The sequence below is a fragment of the Vanacampus margaritifer genome, chromosome 8, assembly GCF_051991255.1.
Source record: "Vanacampus margaritifer isolate UIUO_Vmar chromosome 8, RoL_Vmar_1.0, whole genome shotgun sequence".
Classification (NCBI taxonomy): Eukaryota; Metazoa; Chordata; class Actinopteri; order Syngnathiformes; family Syngnathidae; genus Vanacampus; species Vanacampus margaritifer.
This window is the reverse complement of record NC_135439.1, coordinates 21,354,916-21,374,762: the sequence shown is the minus strand read 5'-3', so window position 1 is coordinate 21,374,762 and position 19,847 is coordinate 21,354,916. Positions and strand designations below refer to the sequence as shown.

At 39.6% G+C, this 19,847-nt stretch overlaps 2 protein-coding genes across 3 annotated transcripts; both read right to left on the bottom strand.

Moving 5' to 3' along the window:
• Positions 1–1,841: 1,841 nt before the first annotated feature.
• On the bottom strand, positions 1,842–4,469 carry LOC144056668 (globoside alpha-1,3-N-acetylgalactosaminyltransferase 1-like). 2 transcript variants are annotated; one of them, XM_077573652.1, is made up of 3 exons: positions 4,301–4,469; positions 3,713–3,775; positions 1,842–3,301 (listed from the first exon to the last, which is right to left on the bottom strand). In XM_077573652.1, exons 1-3 carry the CDS (start codon positions 4,332–4,334, stop codon positions 2,364–2,366), a joined length of 1,035 nt encoding a protein of 344 aa, XP_077429778.1. In that variant the 5' UTR covers positions 4,335–4,469; the 3' UTR covers positions 1,842–2,363. The 2 variants fall into 2 exon arrangements, with proteins under 2 accessions (XP_077429778.1, XP_077429779.1); XM_077573653.1 differs by lacking the exon at positions 3,713–3,775.
• A 1,128-nt stretch (positions 4,470–5,597) lies between these two features.
• Positions 5,598–19,519, bottom strand: pcsk1 (proprotein convertase subtilisin/kexin type 1). The gene is made up of 14 exons (XM_077574145.1): positions 19,093–19,519; positions 17,665–17,769; positions 17,445–17,567; positions 14,110–14,256; positions 13,620–13,696; positions 12,763–12,851; positions 12,376–12,548; positions 12,004–12,216; positions 11,793–11,893; positions 11,471–11,704; positions 9,785–9,942; positions 9,574–9,707; positions 8,972–9,133; positions 5,598–8,244 (listed from the first exon to the last, which is right to left on the bottom strand). The coding sequence occupies exons 1-14, from the start codon at positions 19,279–19,281 to the stop codon at positions 7,843–7,845; spliced, it is 2,307 nt and encodes a 768-aa protein (XP_077430271.1). The 5' UTR covers positions 19,282–19,519; the 3' UTR covers positions 5,598–7,842.
• Between the last annotated feature and the right edge of the window lie 328 nt (positions 19,520–19,847).

Here is a 19,847-nt window from a genome sequence, read left to right as displayed (position 1 = left end):
TTTTTTTCCATTTTAAATGATGCGAGTAATTAACTGATTAGAAAAAGAGGAGGATGAGTGTGTGCAGTGGATCAAAAAATGTTGAAGACGTCCTCATAATATTAAATGTAAAAAATAATTAACACATAGCCGGTGCTCTTTAAATTTGGCGGGGGAACAATGTTGATTAAAAAAGCCTTTTTTATTAGGCGATTAATCGTGATTAATCAGAATTCTAAAATGTGATTAATCTGATTAAAAAATGTAATAGTTTGACAGATCTAGTCAAAACACAGCAGTGATAAACACGTGTAGCCTGGAGGATCAGCATCGCAGTGTATCTAGTATTTCCCCCACTCCACCTCCCACTTGGTATTTAAAGACCTTGACAGAGCAGTGTTTCCAGTTAATGATTGTCCATTGAGGGGGTAAGTGTGTACTGACACTGCTGACTCTTATCGCTACTGACCACAAAGCCACTAGAAGAGTATCTGCACAGCTGACATTAATAGAGAGAGCAGTTCTTCTTTTAAAGGGACATTTCTCTTTTTTTATTCTTTGGTTAATAAACAGCGAGACAGAGTAACAACAGTAGAAATGGGTTTCTAAATGAGAACCAGAGTTTGTTTCATTTATTGACTTGCAAGTTCAATAAAGACAACCTAACTATGTGATTTCCCTGTGTTTTTACGCCATATGGTGCATTCGTAAAATGGTAGATCCCACTGAAAAAAGATACAGTATACTATACAGTATGTGCCTGTTTTTATTGGTTATACTAGAATTGCAATATGACACAAATAGTATGGGAAAAATGTTAAGTTTGCTGTCACGACTGCCTTTACAAACAAAACAAAACACTAGCTTATTTTTGTCGTTAGCCAGGTTTATAGTGTAGGGACATCCCGTTAAACGGGACAGTCTCATTTTGAGCCTTGTGTCCTGAGTCCCGGCGGATTTCACCAACCCCATTGTTTTGTCCTGTATTTGCGCATGTGCCATCCCCTTGTTTTCCCTTCTTTTTTTCCCAGTCAGCAAACCAATTGTTTGGTCCATGTCTATATCAAATACAGAGTTGTTATAGCGATTCATACAGCTAATCTAACTACATCTAACCGCTAACAGGCATGTTTTCATCATACCGGTGTCGGTACCAGATGTGATCGGACTGCCAGATTGTGTCGGGGTTGCCTACCGATGACGTCACGCTACACGATTGGCTGGAAATTATCCTGTTGACGTCCAAACATTGGAAAGAAAATATTAAAGATGTAATTTAAATACCACAATGTATGGACTGAAAATGTAAAAACGTAAATAAACCTAAGAATATAAAGGCAAGCTATATTTATTAAATAATAAAATAGATTTAATAGATAGACAAATAGAAAAATTAATTGCCTGACATGTGACAAACATTGTCAGTTTAGATTGCTAATGTGTTCGTATTATCATTAAGACTGTCTTTGTGATGATTTGTGAATAGCTAAAAAAGAAACCATACCGAAGTGAACACATCTGAATCTCGCATTTCGTTAGCGCTGCTTACTGACGTCATCGGCAAGCACGAAACCGCTTCAATCTATTTCATTATTTCTTCAATTTTAAAGTATCCTGCTTTTATATTCTTGGATTTATTAATGTTTTTACAATTTCAGCCCATACATTTTGTTATTTAAATGACAACTTTAATATTTTCTTTCAAATGTTTTGACTTCAACCGTATTATTATTTTTTCCATAAACGGATAATTTCCAGCCAATCCTGTAGCGTGACGTCATCAGTAGGCGACCCCGATACGATCTGGCAGTCCGATCACATCTGGTACCAACACCAGAACTTGATACTACTTCCTGCTTACATGTCTAAGAATAATGGGAAATATAGTCTTAATATAGCCTAGTCAGACCCAATGCAAGCTGAGCCTTTCTTGCGACATATTTCCAATGTTACAAGCAGGACCGGCACAAGCTAAAGGATAGGTTAGCCAAAGCTAAAGCATAGCATAGCATGCTAAAGCACAGCCAGCTTTGCACTAGGTGCTGCGACCAAGCAAAAAAGTTTGGATAATGGTGAGCACTGTTGAACTGTCAACCAAGATAGCATTTAGCATTAACTAACGCAATAACACAACTGAAGTCACCAGATTCACTAGCGAATAAATTTGTTCCAAATAGTTCCTGATGAGAATCGTATATTTGATTTTCAGCCAAATTGTGGTGTTCCAATTTTTTATTTTGAAAATCTGGTCACACTGTGAAAGTGTATATGTTTGAGAGGAGAACAGGTTTTGATCTCATAAACTCCCAAACAGACCAAATCCAGTATTTTCAAGCAGTAGTGAATACTGTACATTACTAAAAAAAGAAAGAAAACACATCAACTCAACACCGATACTTCTCCCTCTTCTCAGCATCGAAAGCCTCACATTGCCTTCCCAATGAGACCAGCCTCTTCTCAGGCACGTCCACAGCCAGCCCCGAATCCCACCAGTTGTACTCTGGTGAAAGCACGCAGGTTGGCCGGTGAGTGATCAAGTATCGGTTCAAGTAGCTCTCTTCGTGGCCGCTGGCCATGATGCCATTAGCCTGGTCCTTCAGAATGAGCAAAGAACAACCGAGAGCCATTCTGTACACATCGCGAACCAGCCCACCATAGAGCTCAGAGGTGTAGTAGTAGTCACCTTCATCCTTCTTCACGTAAGCTGACGAGTCTTCATCCTTTTCATAAGGAAGCCCCTTCCGTGGCTTGCCATAGAGTTCGGGGTGCAAGGTGGCAACCAGGTCACCAAGTATTTCTTCTTCCACAGGAGCCACAAACTCCTGGTCAATATCAGCACAGAAAATGTACTCAACCTCCCTGCCAATTTGGTTTTTGATGGTGTCAGCTAAAATGGGCATACGGCGATAGACCAGCTTGCCTGGAAACTCCGTAACAGGAAGCACCTTCAACTCTCGTCCAGGCCCCAACTTGATGGGAGGATCCAACGTGCGAGGGTTATCAATGAGAATATAGTAAGTGACCATTTGACTTGGGAGGAAGTAGATTTCTGCTGAGGAGATGAAACGTCTCACGTGTTGGGCATATGTTCCCACTACTAAAGTCAGCAGGCCTATCCGGATTTCTTGCTGTGCAAATTCAGCCCTTCTCCTTACTGAGTTGCGGTTGTCACCCCAAACTAAAGGAGCACCCCAAGGAGTCTCCACAGGGGTCTGTTGTGCTGCCTTGCTGTTCTCCATTTCTGTCCTCTCTCCTCCCACGGAGCGAAAGTAAGGATGAGGGGACTTCACGTTGCCACCAACCTTACGCCCATGAAGGAAGTCTGAAGAAATAAAACACACTTAATTAAAGGGGAAGGCAACCAAAACATTTTCATTACAATATATTCTATGCAGCCGGCCTACTTTAAATACAATATTCAGATTCATATTGCATTTGTGGAATATGAGTTAAGCAGCAAATTTCACACATTTTTATCCATCACATCGGCCGGCCATTTTGCCACTTGCTGTCAACTGAAAATAACATCACAGCTGCTTAGGGCTCAGGTAATGACCAATCACGGTTCACCTGTTTCCTGAGTTTGGTCATGAGACATCCTACGACGCTGAGATGCTAGATTTACTCATCATTGGACCACTGTGATGCCTAAAGTTTAATTTCCCCTTGAGGGAATATGATGAGTATGAATATATACAGATTTAGAGTTGAGCAAACTCCCCCGCACACTTACATAGGATAATGCACAGTAGAACACAGTACACAAGCAGCTGTATCCTGGACACTCTGATGGCTCCTGTGTGGAGGATAAACACATAAATGTGCACATTTTACTCAAGAGGCTGCAGATTGGAAAACAAAGTGCAATGAAAGCAACCAAGTTGCTGGGTTGTTCACTCTGGTCTTCAGTGGAATGAAAAGAATGTACTGCTCAAGATATACCTCCCCATGGAAATGTGGCATGCTGCATCAAACGACATAACCATCATGGCGTTGATGCTCTATTGTACTCAGTTTAGCAAACGAATTGATGTTCGTATGTTATAAATAAAACATTTTATTAGAGAGTCTGAGAACAAAACACAAAAGCCCAGTTAAGTAAATGCAGACCTGTTTTTTGAGCAGTCAAATGATTGAATGCGCAAACGGTCTTGAACTAATCAAACATTGAAAACATCTCATTTGATTCCTTCACATGTTTTCAGCAGATTACGTGCTGTTCGTGCTGCCTCGCTTTTATACGCGTGCAGGTCAAGCAGATTTGACAGAAGTCGCGGAGGTGGAGCAGAGCGGTGACGGATCAGGCTCAGGTTGTACTGACCTGTGGCTGTCTTGCAGAATGGGAACAGCGCCATGCTGTGATCCGCTGGTGGATAAACACACACACGCTTTGCCAAAATCTCTCTTTCTATCCACACTGTTTCTCTGGAGCTCTATAAAACGTGCAACGTTCTGCTTATTTTCACAACTCTTCCTCTTCTCTCTTTGCACGCTCACTTTTTTTCCCCTCTGCCCAAAGTTCTCCTCCCCCATTTCCTCAAGACTCAGTTTCCATTTCTGCGGCGAAACAAAAAAAAAAAACATGTAGGCTATGTGGAATCTGGGCAATGAAAACAGGTTGAGGAGCTAGAATAACGTGAGGAGGTAACGCATTTGATAGTTAGAGTGGGAGAGAAAAATGCACGAAAACTGAGTGTTAACTGTGTTTTTTGGTATGACCACTAGATGGTAGGAGACATCAAAAGCTTTGCTGTGGTCGCATTTGGTGAGAAATGTTCTATTCTTTTTTTTTTACGATAATTTGGGCAACTGAAAATCAAGCCTGAGTCACGTAATCACGTGACGTAGGTGCAAATGGTTAATACCAAAGAGAGCAGAAGATGACCCAGAAAGACAGAAGCAGATGATTATATGTGGCGGCCCCTCGAGGTTATAGGCCAAAAGGGAGAAAGACGTGTGTAGCACCGTGCGCCTGGTGGTTAACACGTCTGTCTCATTTATGTACAAAACACAACAACATCAAAAACACGCAAAGAAAGAAAGAAAGTAAACCCAAAAAAATCTAACCAGAAAAACAAAGAGCTAAACAAAACAACAAAGCTAAAAACAGCAGCAAATGCAAAAACAAAACAAATAACTGAACCAAACAACACACGACTAAACACAACAAACTACACTCAACAGCAAATTAAAACACAAAAATAAGTAGCTATAACAAACACAACAGCAGAACAAAACAGCAAAACAAAACAAATAACTAAACAAATAACACACAAATAAAAACAACAGAAATTGAGATCACAAAACAAATAGTGAAGCTAAAAAACAAATAAACACAACATCAAATGAAAACAGAAAATAATTAGCTATACAAACAACAAAAAACTAAACACAGAAGCAAATCCAAAAAACATAAACGACTAAACAACATTTCCATATTGAAAGTGGCACACAGATGCCCAGTGAAACAATTGAATCTTAAATCTGGTGCGCAGCGCACCCGCGCACCATTTACGCGCATTCCTGAATATTATATAACTGAGTCAACAACCACAGCTTAAGTCATATCAATATTTGTTTTCGGTATTGAAATCAAATGTTACAAGAAATTCACATACTCAAGAGGTCGCTTTGCAGTTTATTTTACGATAAATCTATTATTTTTGTACATCCATTACAGAATTTGCAACATAATGTTGGTTTGTGCAAACAATTCTGAACGGAAGCATCAGCCAAAAAAAGAACATAAAAGAGCAAAATTTAGGCTATACGCTAGTTAATTTACAATGCAGCATTTCTCCCAAACATCATCCTTGTCCTTTCACCTGGTTGGCAGAGAAGCGGGGCTAGCACTTACAAACTGGAATTAAATATTGGGGCTCTGCATAAAAGCTCATTGAGGTCAAACACAAGTGTAAAATAAATAAATAAAGGTTATTATGATGTCCTGTAATAATGATAGAAAATGAATGCATTGGGGACAAATGTTCTTGCAGAGTTTGTATCCCACAGATGATGTCTATCGTCATAGGTCCAGTAGTACCAGAGTAGTGCTTTCACTTAATTCATAATGCCAACACTCAATTAGTGCTTATAATGAATACCTAACAGATGCAGATCAAACAACGTATAAGTTCACTGAAATACTAAGAAGCCTGAAAACCATTCAGTGTTCCTGTTCTATCCACACTGATGTCGCAGTAATCCAGTGAAAGAATAAACTGTATAAGGGTTTGATATGCTATTTCCATAAAATATGAGGATACTTAGAAAAATATTTTATTTAATGCAGCATTGTACTTTTAGAAAATAAATCAAAAGGCAAAAGACGGTTAAGTTGTTTTGGTTTTTGCCTCCTCAGTTAGTTGAAACATATAGCTAGTCTAAGTTGTTCCTATCATGCAAGGAGAAGGGAGGCCAGCATAATTGTTCTGTGTTGTTTCACTATGTTCTTTCATATACTCTAGTAGGATGTATAGTTTGTATAGCAGATGTAGGGTTTGAAAGAGGTTTGTAGAAATCCTGAGAATAAGTCACCGGTTAACTTTAAAAAGAGCTGGGCAGCATATACTTTAAATAACCTGAAATTGTTTAAAATAATGTTGACTATTTTAATAATAACTCATTCACTGCCATTGACGGCTATTGACGGCTATAGACGTCAAAAATTCATTTGAACTATTTCTATTAGTTTAACATTTTTTTCCACTTCTGTTAACAAGAGTATGAAAACGTAGAAAAAAAATATTGTACATTTAGAACAGATATAAAATTTGTGATTAATCGTGAGTTAACTATTGAAGTCATGCGATTAATTACAATTAAAAAATGTAATCGCCTGACGCCCCTAATTTTTAACAATCTTCCCCCCTCCCCTATAAAAAAGATTATTAAAAAATGTCTATGTTTTCATACTCTTGTTAACAAAAGTGGAAAAAAAATGTTAAATAGAAGTGGTTAAAATGATTTTCTATAGTTTGCAGGCGTCAATGGCAGTGAATGAGTTAACATTCCTCCTAAAGTGAATATTTGATTGTAAAATGCACAATAAACTGTGGTTTATTTTACTGTGCAAAAGTCTCAAACTGCCATTAGATAGATCTGTTGTTGTGTCTATTAGTTAGTGAGTTTTTAAAATTTCTTTTAGATTTTTTTTGTGACAGACTGGTTGCATTCTGATTTTGTGGGGTGGGTGAGACTGGACAGTTCTATTGACGCCCAAATAAATTCCTGTATCCTTCATTCATTTCTTCACCAAAATAGAGTTCTTACTTGGCCCACTTGTAAACTTGCTTCAAAGTTCTGTGAAAATTGTTTTTCAGTCTGTTAAAATGAGTGCTATGATAAAGGTCATTAATCACAAAGCTAGCGGTAGCCTATGACTTTTACACAGTACACATGGTCACCTACGCAGTATAACACAAATATATACTATGGACATAAACAGAATTATTGTTTACTAAACCATGCTACAATCATCATAAACAATGAAAAAATACATTAAAATTAGAAAATATATATCATAATCATGACATTCATGGGTAGACAGCAGTGACAAATTGAGAAACTTGCTCGAAAATGACTGCAAAGATCTTACAACTGAGAGATCGGGTACTGTATTTTGTAGATAGGAAGGCTCTTGGATCGCGATGTATCAACCGACTGAATCAGTGACAAAAATAATTCATGAAAGTAAGGAGAGCAGCATTTTGAGGACAACACAGAACCGAATAAAAGACCTTTGAGGTCTTTTTCTTGAATTTACAAATTGTTTTTCTCCTTTCATCTTTTGCCGCTTTACTCTGCTTCCCAACCAACACACGACTCTCTCTCTCTTTCTCTCTCTCTCTCTGTTTCCCTCTCTCATTTCTGGTCATCATCGATCATCTGAAACAGGGCCTGCAGCAGTCGGTCATCTCGATGCCTGTATGGCTTAGTGCTGTAGAAGCCATCACTATAGTCAGTGTAGACGCTGTGCCCTGGGCCACCATACTTGTTGATCATGTCCAGAGCTTGGTACAGCTTCTGTGGGGGGGTTCTTGTTGCCAGGAAGGAGGACATCCTCCCAGGCTGCTGCCTGCCCCAGGCTGTTTGGGGCTGACGGATGGCCGGGCTTTGCCTATTAAAGGCTGTCTGCAGGAGACGCAACAAGGCCTGTGTGGGTGAGTAAGTGGGCTTTGCTGGCTTTTGGGGTTTCTTTTCTGCATCGGGAGGAGCTAAGCCTTGTGTTTTGGTCTTCAGAGGTGGATGGGCCTGAGTGGGTTCCTGCATCACCAAACAGATGGTAAAATGTAACAAATCAGTGTTGTTGTTGTTTTTAATGACCTAATTAATTTGTCTTTTATTATTATTAGTGTGATACTAAAGTGTTAAATTATATATTTTTTAATTTTTCTCAACAGATTTTCAAAAATATCTTCTTATTTTTTATAAACAGTGATTCACAACTTGTTTGTCATATCAGGCATGAAATTATCCAATTTAATTTAGTTGATCTGAAAATTTCTTTACTAAATAATGTAATGACATCTATCAATAATTAGCCTGCATATTCAATTTTTGTAAAATTTATGTTTGGTGGTGGTGTGCCTTGGCTTAATCAAGGTTGGGAAACACTAATTTAACAGATTGCTAAAATGACTTTAATACATTAAATGTACAGCAAGGACCTTTTACAACTTCTCACAAGAATTCATTAGGAAGCTGTACTAAAAGTGAATGAAACATTATATTTGTAATTTGTTAAGCATTATTAACACCATGTTTTCAGTGAGTCTCAATTCTGTGATGCATTCACAACAGACTCTCTACCGACAACAACATGGTACATTTAAAACATTTGCATTCATTCATCAAATTCAGTTATCAAGGAAGGTTTTTCAAACAGACCCAAGATCGAATTGCGTTGTATTCATTTTTAATGTAAACCAACTGCACTACAATCACGTCAAGTGTCATGTGGTTGTTTAGCCTTAAACGTGCTGGTGCTTACCTCCATCATGTCATCCATATGTTCCACACCACGCCGGTCGTTCTGCACAGCATTATAGGCAATGTACACTCGAGGCTTCTTCATGTGCTCCGGCTTCTCAGATGTTCCGTGAAGAATCAATTTCCAGCTCAAGATCCGACCCTCATTCTCCATACGGCCCGACTGTGACATCAAAACAAGATTACGCTCAGGAGGATTTAGCTTAGGGTGAAACATTATTGCATTATGACTTTCAAAAGGGACATATCAGCTCTAGCATTTGGTTTGAGGTCAATCAGAATCGGATTTATTGGTCAAGCATGTAAAAACACAGAAGGAATTTGTCTTCTCGAGAAACACGAAAAATAACAATGATCAAAGGAAGGAGACAAAACGGGAAGCCTGGCAGTTCGCTACTTAGTGTCACAAGTTTTTTAGATGGGGGAAAAACGAAACATGAGGAAGAAGGGGAGGTTTGGGGCTAAGGCCCAATATGTGCTCCTTTAAAGGTGGGCACAGTACGGACCTAAAAAAAACCTGTTTTGTGCTGAACAAGTTTATTTTTATATATTGAAAAAGATGTCAGAAAAGCTGTTTTGTCATGACCTAAGGGCATAACTCACAGTGTCAGTTATCTTGAGGGTCCAAGTACCAGAAGGGTCTTCACCCCATGTGTGGACAGACATGAAATCCCAGTTTCTAAAACCATTGGAGGACGTGTCACGCTCACGCTCAGCTAGCAGCACCGTGCTGGTGCCTGGAGGAGAAAAAATTGATACAACTTGCTTATTTCACTCACATTGGTTTCAGTGTGTGTGTGTGTGTGTGTCTCACCAGCTGGCGAAGTGAGTGTGATATGCAGATCGCCTCTCCTGGTGTATTCAATGCTGGCCTCCACCTGCACATGCTCCAGTGAGCCAATGGAGTTCTCCTGCCCCGCACAGGCTTTGGTTGGAATCTCTATGGTGGTCTCCCCTGCTGCTTTCAAATCCCTGTGGGGTGCATTGAAATAGCAGGGAACGTTAGATGAAAAAAAACAACAACAACCAACTCCATAGCTACAGAACACTCATGGCTGCTGGTTAGTTTCTAATTTTGGAGCACAGGCTTTAAACAATAGCATTAGCGTAGAGATCAATAACAAAATAGTTACTAAATGTACCTAATGAGGTGGGTTATGATGTAAAGATAGCCAACGAGTCCAAACTAAAGCCATATGAAAGTTAGACCCAAATCATCAGGAATAAACATGTAGCAAAGTAATGGGGCCAACTTGTGGCTGGTGCTATTGAATCCCATAATCCAAAACAAATTGGGCAAAATGGATATGCAATATGGGATGTCAGATGTAGTCAGTCAAATCTACTTCTTGTTGATGGCATGACGTAACAGCCAGTTTGTTTCAAGGACAAAGATTAAGACAACAGGCTGCTTCAGTTGAGTCTCTAATCCAAAAATAATTTCAAGAAGAATATTTCATTAAAAAAACAAAACAGGGCAGAATGCTTTCTTTGTGCTTGGCAGCTTTGTATTCTCTGCCAGTAATTAAATCATGTTTTGCAATTAGCAATATGATCTACATTAGAAATGATCCCAGATGTCTGTCATGATTTTGGAAAAAAATTAAATCTGATTCATGTTCATGGCACCAACAATGCTCTCCGGATTAAGTCTCATTTTTACTCTCACGACTACCGTCAGTAAGCAACAGATGCGTCTTTAATAACAGATGGTTTAAGATATCTTTGTTTACCCCAAAACTGTTTAATTGTTTTGTTCTGGGTTTTGTATAACACGTTTAAAGTCAGCTGAGTTTAGATGCAATAGGTCACGCAATTGATAAAAATATTTAATTAAAAACATGTGTAAATATGTATATGACAAAACTCTTGTAGGCTATGATTTTAAACAAACAAGTGAAAAACTACGTACAGCTGTAAGTGAGCAATGTATTCTTATGCTGCATGATGTTGGTAACTTTGAAATGCAGCATTGTCATAAACCGTGGACCCCCCTGAACTGACACTACTGTGCAGATGTATTGTGTATCTGTGCCAGCTGAGTTTGAACTTCAATTAATAACACAGATTTTTTTTCCCCCACCATAAAAAAAAAAAAAGTGTCAAAATTTCAACATCTCAAATTTAAACTGGTACACAAGTACCACAATATGTATGTGTTGTGTAAGTTTTGATATTTGACAATTATTATTGTTAATTACTTTTTTTTTGGGGGGGGGGGGTCTCATGTATTGGTATCAAGCCGATACCTGGCCTTATTTCAAGGTAACGATACTCGTGATAGCGGCTGATGCTAATAATAATACTACTAATAGAAAATTTCCATTAATTTCCTACATATCCCAAAATATGCTATTTTGGGATATGTAGGTCATTCTTTAAAATGTGCTGTTATTGTTTTTGGGGGAGAACATTTTATGTCTAAAAAGTACTAGTGGTATCGGTGCTTGGTATTGGTGACTACTCAAGTTACTCTTGCATAATACTAGTGGTGACTTACCTGGGCTGGAATGTGTCATCCCTCACGATGCACTGCTTTTTTTCTGGCACATGCTTCCATGTTGCAGGGTCAGCGAGGTCAACCAAAGCTTTGGCATTGAGCAGCCCGAAACCAAAGCGACTGTTGACCATCAGTCCGGCCCCATTCCTTTTCCATCCTGGATTATTGGCCAAGGGATCGAACTCTGACGTCCAGACCACAATATGCTGCAGGTCTCTCCAGGTCAGATCTGGACTGGGGAGGAGATGTGGACAAAAAGGCAGGTTTTTAATAAGGAGACTCCCCATTAAAATGAATCTCAATCATCTTTCATCTTGCATACTTTTGCTCGAGTGCCAGGGCAAATATTCCAGCAGCTAGCGGGGCGGAGGCCGACGTTCCTGTGTGAGTCTGTGTGCACTCATTGTGTAGATCAGCGCTGGTCTGTAGGAAACAATTGAAACAAAAGTTCTTTTTTCATGAAGCCCCTCATAACGGTAGCAGTATCAAACTGCTAGCCAAGTAAAGATCTGAGAATTGCCCAAACTACTCACAATCCTCTGGTCAGTGTAATCTCCACTGCTGTACGCTGTAGCCAGAGTGGAGGAGCATTTTTCAGCGTACCATGGAGACAAGCCCTGCTGGGAGGCGCTGCTGATTGAGATCGTGTAGATGCTGTCTGTGTAGCCATCACAGTCACAGTTATCCCCCTGGCGGCCACCGTTACCTGATGCCCAAACAAAGATTGAGCCCTTCCCGCCTCGGCCCTGAAGAAAGGCACGACGGAGAGCAATGAAGCAAGAAGTGAGACATTTGTTTTTTTGGGCTAATTTGGATTATTTCCTTTTATTTGTCATCATTGAATCCCAGCAGGGGCAGATAACAGACCCCTCAAGGAACCTCAGTGTGACATCTTGCCAGCTCACCATCTGGATGCCATACTCAAAGGCTTTTTGAGCCAGGCGACCCGGACCTTCGACAGTTTTGCCATCATCATTGGGCCCCCAGCTAGCACTGTAGATGTCCACATGATCGGGATTGAAGCCAATAGAGCTGGCCTCAATGGCATCCGTTACAATCCCATCCAGCATGCGAATGCCTGATTGGAAAGAATCAAGAATATGAAATATAATGAGAAGCTTATTGTAAGATATTCGACCTGGAGACTCAGAAAACCAGTCAGTGTGGCAGTCTAAGTTCATATAATAGAAAATGGGAGCAAAAACAAAAGTGTTGCGTTTTATATTTTTGTTGAGTATACATGCTCACCAATTTCCTAATGACAAATTCAGGACAAAATAAAAGCCTCTTACCTCCAACTTTGGAATTGAAGGCCACCCCGACACCACATTTATTGTTGTCTGCTTGCATGGCGATCTCACCGGCACATCTGGTCCCGTGCCTGAGTGACAATATCCTCATTATGTGGTGCAATCAAACTCGGTGTCATTATTATTATTATTATTATTATTTGTAAAACTGCAGTGAAAAACATACCTTGTACGCTCATTACATTATGATTACATTTACATTAAAATCTAATCCTGTCCAAGAACTGTGTCAAAACTTTCCATGTGCTTATTATGCTGATTTTTTTTTAGTGATGCTCAGTCAGGTAATTTTTTAACATTGATTTACATAGAAAACATTATTGTGGGTGCACTGTAGATTTCATTAAAGATGTTCGATATCCGGGCATTTTTTCAGACTGATACCAGAACAAGTACTAAACTCTTCAGAAGTCACTGGTACGACATCAGGTACCAATACCACTAGTACTAAAATTTCCCCCAAAAACAACAAACAATTTTAAAGAAATGCCAATATACTGTGACCCAATGCAGCATTTTTTATGCATCAAATTAATGACAATTTTCCATTTTTCTCATTTCTAGCTCCTGATCATAAAACGACCAAAAGAAGCTGATATTGCGAGTAAAGGTAACTTGAAATAAGGTCGGGTATCGTCCTGATAGTGCTACCTGGTATCAGTCCTCGCCCATCCCCAGTGTTTATATTTTGTCGCGCAAATGAAGAACATTAGATTGTACCTAAGGAAGGTGCCGGCGTTTTCTTCTCTACTCATATTGTAAAATTCCCAAGTAAAAAATAGCGGCAGATACAAATTGATGCGAGTGATGCATGCGGTATATCTGCCTTGCCAACATACTTGTTTTCATTGGTGGCGTCATATCTGGGGAACGGGTCAGCATCATTGTCGTTGAAGTCATAGCTGGCTGCTGCGTCCTTTAAAATAGATGAAAGATGATGAGTGGGTATATTTTCAGAAAAAGTGCACATGTACATTTTGTCAAGAGCTGCCATGTATGAGTGCTGTGAAAGTCATCTTATTATTGAAAAATAGTAACATGTCTCTATTCATTGCTCTAGTGAGACAGTGGTGACAGACTTTGAAGAGCAACAACAATGGGAAATTTTTTAAAGAAGTAAATTAAATCTAGAAGAAATCATTTGACATTTCTCCTCAAACAGCGCAAAAGCCAAAAGTGTATTTATTAGGCCACCATTAGAGCAGATGTAGAAAAGTAGAGCTAAATCAAAGCGAAAATGTCTTTGCCGTACAAGGTGTCACCAGCAGCGTTGCTGTGGAAACAGCAGACTGAGACGACGGGGTGGTCTCCATGGAAACAGTATCTTACGTAGTTGGAGTAGATGTCTGTGTGGTTCCACTCCAGCCCGTCATCCAGAACAGTGATGACCACTCCTTTGCCCGTGATCCCCTTCTGCCACACTGGGATGACGTGCAGGTCCAACTTGGGCAGGGAAGATGACGTGCGTGTGTCTTGCTGCATGGAAGATGAGGACAAAAGTCAATGATTGCTTATCCGAATAGGCTCTTTACATGTTATTGTGTGTTGTAAAAGGTTAGGCGATTCAAGCTTTTCAGCTTCATCCACTGACATTTAAGGTGTTTCAAGAATGTATTGTTGAATTAGTCCACTCCTGCAGCCACTTGTTGGGGCATTGAGGCTTTTGTGCTGTCCAGTGCTTGATTAATTTAACACTCAAGTTCAAGTCAATATAATCGGGGAACATTTCACTGAGGAAGCGACCATACAAACCCACACATAATCTGTATTTTTGTTATCACTTCTGTAATCAAAAAGTGATTGTTTTTACAACCACCCACAGTCAGGGTTTAGTGAAATGAATTGCACATATATAAAGAACCTTGCCCAACATGCTCATAATATAAGCAGGACCAAGTCTAAGGAAAAAACATTGCTCTAATCTTAATTTACTAGCTAATGCCATTTTCTTTGCTGTTGTTTTGCTTTTTTATACTATATCTTGTTGTCGTGTTATTCTGATACCGATACTGCATTAAAACAGTGGTATCGGTGAGTACTAACAAGTAACATGTCGATACCATTAATTCTGATGCTAATATAGGACTTTGGATGCAGCATCTCGTTTCTTGCTCATAAACGGCATTCACTGATGTGTGACATGTTCACTGCATGCCGAGCTAAGATATCCTATTGGCCCTTGAATGCTCTAAACCAATGGCAGGACAGCTTTTTCATGTTTAGAAACCCCCCCCCCCACCCCCTTTTTGTTTTCCTTGTACATTATGCACTGCAGAACGTCACCCCAACATGTGACTCATACTTGTGATACATTGTCCTTTTTAACCCTCTCCTCCTATTCACTAACAAATCGATGTATTTTTGTTTGGACTGATTCCAGTTGGACCCCAGTTCTATGAATATTTCCTTTTTAATAGCGAGTCTTAATTGTTCAAACACTGAATTCCTTGTTGATGAAGGTACATCCAAACATGTATACATTTAATGGCACAAAGCAAAAAACACACAGCATTTAGACGCACGCAGTCATGCAGCAAAGCAATGAGTCACACCCTGATTAAATTTTCAGGCAAGGCATAATGACGTCTCACTCAACTCTCCCCCCGGTTGCTTTCCTGCGTTGCTCATCCGACTCCGTCACACATGTAGCTCCGCCCTTTCCAATGTAAGCAAACATCTGCTAGCGTCACCATCCTCTGACCACTTAGTCACCGCCGCTTCCTTTCACCCACAAATGCACACATCAATGTTTTTACACTCTGATATGACTATGCTGCTTTACTTGTATTTTCACGAATGATTCACAATACGTTTAGTGAGGGGCCGATGCATTAAGTGGCATTTGAAGGTAGTCATCCACCCGTGTTGGGAGAAATGATTTTTGTTTTCGCAAGCTCCATAAATGTGTGACTCATGTTTGGTCAGTGCAGGTACGGAGAAGTGGTCGTTAAGTGGACTCTCGTTCCATCTTTCAGAGAAGTGAGACAATACACATTCACAATAAATGTTCCGGAGCTAATGTGCTCAGTGGTTTGGGTTTGCATGATGTGATTCCATTTATTAGCAAGTCTGTCCGATCTGATACGCTGTTTGTGTGTTGATCATGGATTAACATGAGTGAATGCCTCATCCAAAGGGGTCAAGCCAGTGTCAGGATGTAGTCAACATGTCAGTAATATAACTCAGAAGGGCGCATGTGGCTGCAAAAACCGACTCTTCTGTGCTCCAACGTGGCCTGAATGGACCAAAAATCCCATTGAGGGTAAATTGGGACTTAATGCATCATAGCATTGTGCTCTGCTCTGCTCCATCCCGTTGGATTATATTCTCTCAACTACACTCATCCCTTCTCGGACAGCATAACCAATTAAGCAAATGGCTCTGTTGGACAGAATGCTTGTTTTATTGTTGTGCATGTTTTGTTTTGGTTTGTTTTCATTTTTAGTCTCTAGTGCCAGTGTTAGCCAAGTGGGAACAGAGAGCAGGGGGGCATCATGTGTAGAGCTGCCCATGCATCCTTTGATAGGCTTCTGAGCCAACTATGGGGAAAACAGAGAATCCGCAAGCAAATAGAAGGTCACCCAAATAACACATATGTGAAGTGACCTTACATATCAAGACAGATCCTAAGCGAATAAAGCAGCAAAGCGCTCAAACACAGTTTTAAAACCAAGACAAATGAACATTTAAATCTGAAATACTGTACACTCTAAAAACAGTTGGGTCAAAAATAACCCAAATTGGGTCAAGAATGGACTGACCCAACTTTGTGAGTTAATTAACCCAAAAAGTTTAGTAAATTAACCCAAAAAGTTGGAAAAAATGAATAATTGACAAAGCAACCCAAAAATTGGTTATTATAAATGGGTTATTAATTTGAAAAACGTTGGTTCAAAATATATTAATAACCCACAAATCACTCCAATTTGTTGGGTTTGCTTTGTGAGTTATTAATTTGACCCAACTTTTTGGGTGAATTGAATAACCCCAAAAAGTTGGCTCGGCCCCTTTTTGACACAATTTGGGTTATTTTTGTCCAACCTGTTTTTAGAGTGTACTTCTTTTTTCTTTTCTTTTTATCGGGGTGGGGGCATAGTTTTTTTTTTACATAGAGGGTTAGTTTAAAATACTGGGGGTCCTAAACAAAAATGAAGGATTTTAACATTATTTAAACGTTCACTAGTACAGAGGCAGTAGTTAGAAGTTTAAAAAAAACAAAACCTATTATTCACACTGATAAGTAATAATAAAGGAAATCGGCAAATTGGGGGACTGTATTATATCCAAGTACAGGAAAAAAAAGCGTCTTTTTAAGGGTGATTTTGAGGGAGCATATTAGACACATGTACGTGTTATTCAATGGATTTTATGGTATCTTACATTAGAAAATTTTTAACTGAGAACCGAACAAACAAAGTGTCACAAAAAGTAACTGTACTTGTCTGAATTTCCTCATAAATTTACTCCGCGTGAAGTCTTGAGTGTGCTTTATGTCATAATACATTGCTAGCAATAGATAGATGAACAAAGAACCATTATTTCTCGTAAATAAATAATGTACAATCCTAATGATCTCCCATAACATACTAATGTGTCACGGTACAGTGGTTGGGAATCACTGCTTGGTCGAATGCAAACATTTTCCAGCTTTTTCGCAGACTCACCAGATACCACTGCTGGTTCCACATGGGATCATCAAACAGCTTGTCCGCCGGGCAGTCCCTGCACTGCCCGAGGGATGCTCGCTTGCTGCGTCGTTTCTCATACTGCTGCTCTGCCCACACCACCTGCCGAGACAGACGAGGTTATGTTATGATCGAGGTGGGACAGAATAAATGTGTGTGTGAAGACACATTCAGCTGAACATTCAAAGCCACCACTCACCCGATCATCCTCCGACAACTGCCTGGTGACGTGTGTGGCACTTCGCTTCATTCTGCGAGGATGTTTGCGATGCCTGAACAAGAAATGGTCCTTCAGGGCCCCAATCTGCAGAGAAAATAATTATGCTCTATTAAAGAGATAATAATTTTACTGAACACTGATTTGTTTACACTGGTGTATTATAGTAAATAAAGATTCAACAGATTGTTTGGTTTCTTATTAACTACGATTTCAGTGGGCCAATTCTCGTTTTAGCTTGGCACATGGCTTCAGATTTGTGGTTGGACACAAATCAGTCACACAGATAAAATTATGTTTCAAAATTCTACGGTATTCTTGATGTTACCTGAGTGAGTAACCTCTGGACTTTGGTTTTCATCACACCTTTGTTTCTAATGTGAAGAATTCTCCAGTAATTCAGCCCTCGATTTGTCTTGACCGCCTGCAGCCTGAGTTTTATTTCTGCTTTATCCCTTATACAGAATTTCACATTGGATAATTCACATCATTCTTGAGAAGGATTTCTATTTTCATTGCTATCTTTCTTTAGTGCCAGTACATGAGAAGAGCAAAACATTACAAATAGATCTTAGTATAATGCAATTAATTGCATAATATTGGTGGGCATTATATATTGGATTATATTGTTGTATATCACAATGCACACTACAACCACAATAAGCATTTTGTTTAATGAATACATGACTGCACTGATCTGAACTGGGCATATTTACCTTTGTATAAACGTTTGTACCAAATTCAACTTAATTCTATATAAGCCTGTAGAGATGATATCAATATGTCATAATATTCATCTTTGATCTCAGATTTTTTTTTGTATTGGGTCTCATTTACAAGTATGTGTACCTAATTTTGTGGCCAGTGGATGTAATCTTACAAATTGTGCTGTAAATGTAAATACGAAGTGTACAAATCACGAGATACGATCGTGCTATATCTATAAGATAAACAGTAACGCACAATATGGAAATTCTGTGTTAAATTCCACAGATATGACTGGTCTGATGCAAGGCATTGAGATGTCTCCGCTGCAGATGTTTGAGAGATTTACTGACTGACCACACGTCATTGACAGCCTGTTCTAATGTGTTTGCATAAGGGAAAAAAATCCCAATTAAGGAAACCAACCAGCATTTATGAGGAAATTGCAAACTGTGAGTCATACATTGATTAAATCCTTTAATTTAGCAACTGACTGAATGTTGGGCTACTATTAAGGCTAATTTTTCCATTCTAATGGTATCAGAGAAAGCAGAATAACATTGCTCTGCTATTACAACATTAACCCAAAGCTTACGAGATACTGAAACCTCTAACATCTCACGTTTCTGTGAGGGTCATTTTAAAAACTGCCATTTTAAATTTATGAATAACGAACATTTTCAGGATTCAGGAAGCCCTGCCTACCTGTCGGACCAGTTGGTAGTCCAGCTCTCGGGCGATCTCCGCCGCGGCATCCTGTCCACCCGGGATCTCGACGGCCCACTCGTTCAGATACTGTCGGTCCACGTAAGGCGAGCCCACGGAGCGTGGAACCGCCGAGGAGAGGACGGCGAGGAAACAACACATCACCGCGGAACGACATCTCAATTCCATCTCAGAGGAAATTCAACCAGATGAGAGAAATAATCGCACAGAGGAGGTTGGATGTTCCAGGAAAAAAAGACACACTGCTAAACCTAATTATTACGAGTGATGTAATATTCCTCTTTCCTTTTGGTGCAGATGGATGGAGGATGAAAAACTGCGCGTTTTGGCTCCGTCAAGGAAACACTTCAAGTGATGGTTGAGTGTGTGCGTGCGTCTGCGTGTGCGCGTGTGATCACGACAAGGGGCGGGTGTTCACACGTTGCTATGACGTCAATTCGGCGTCCACCTTCAGTAAAGTATGCGAGTTCGTGTCCCTTGGGGAAGAAAGTGAGGAGGGGGAGAGAGATGAGCCTAAAAATATCCCAGACCAGAATGAGGGGCCGTGAAGAAAAAGGCATGTAATAAAATATAATACCTTCATGATCCGACGACATAAATCCTAATTAAAGAAAATACATAGATTTGTTTTTAAATTATTGCCATCCTTGGGTGTACAAGAGGCGTTCACGTGCAATCGAAATCTGGATCCATCTTTTGAATATATTTTATTTTCATATTACCAGAAGAGGAAT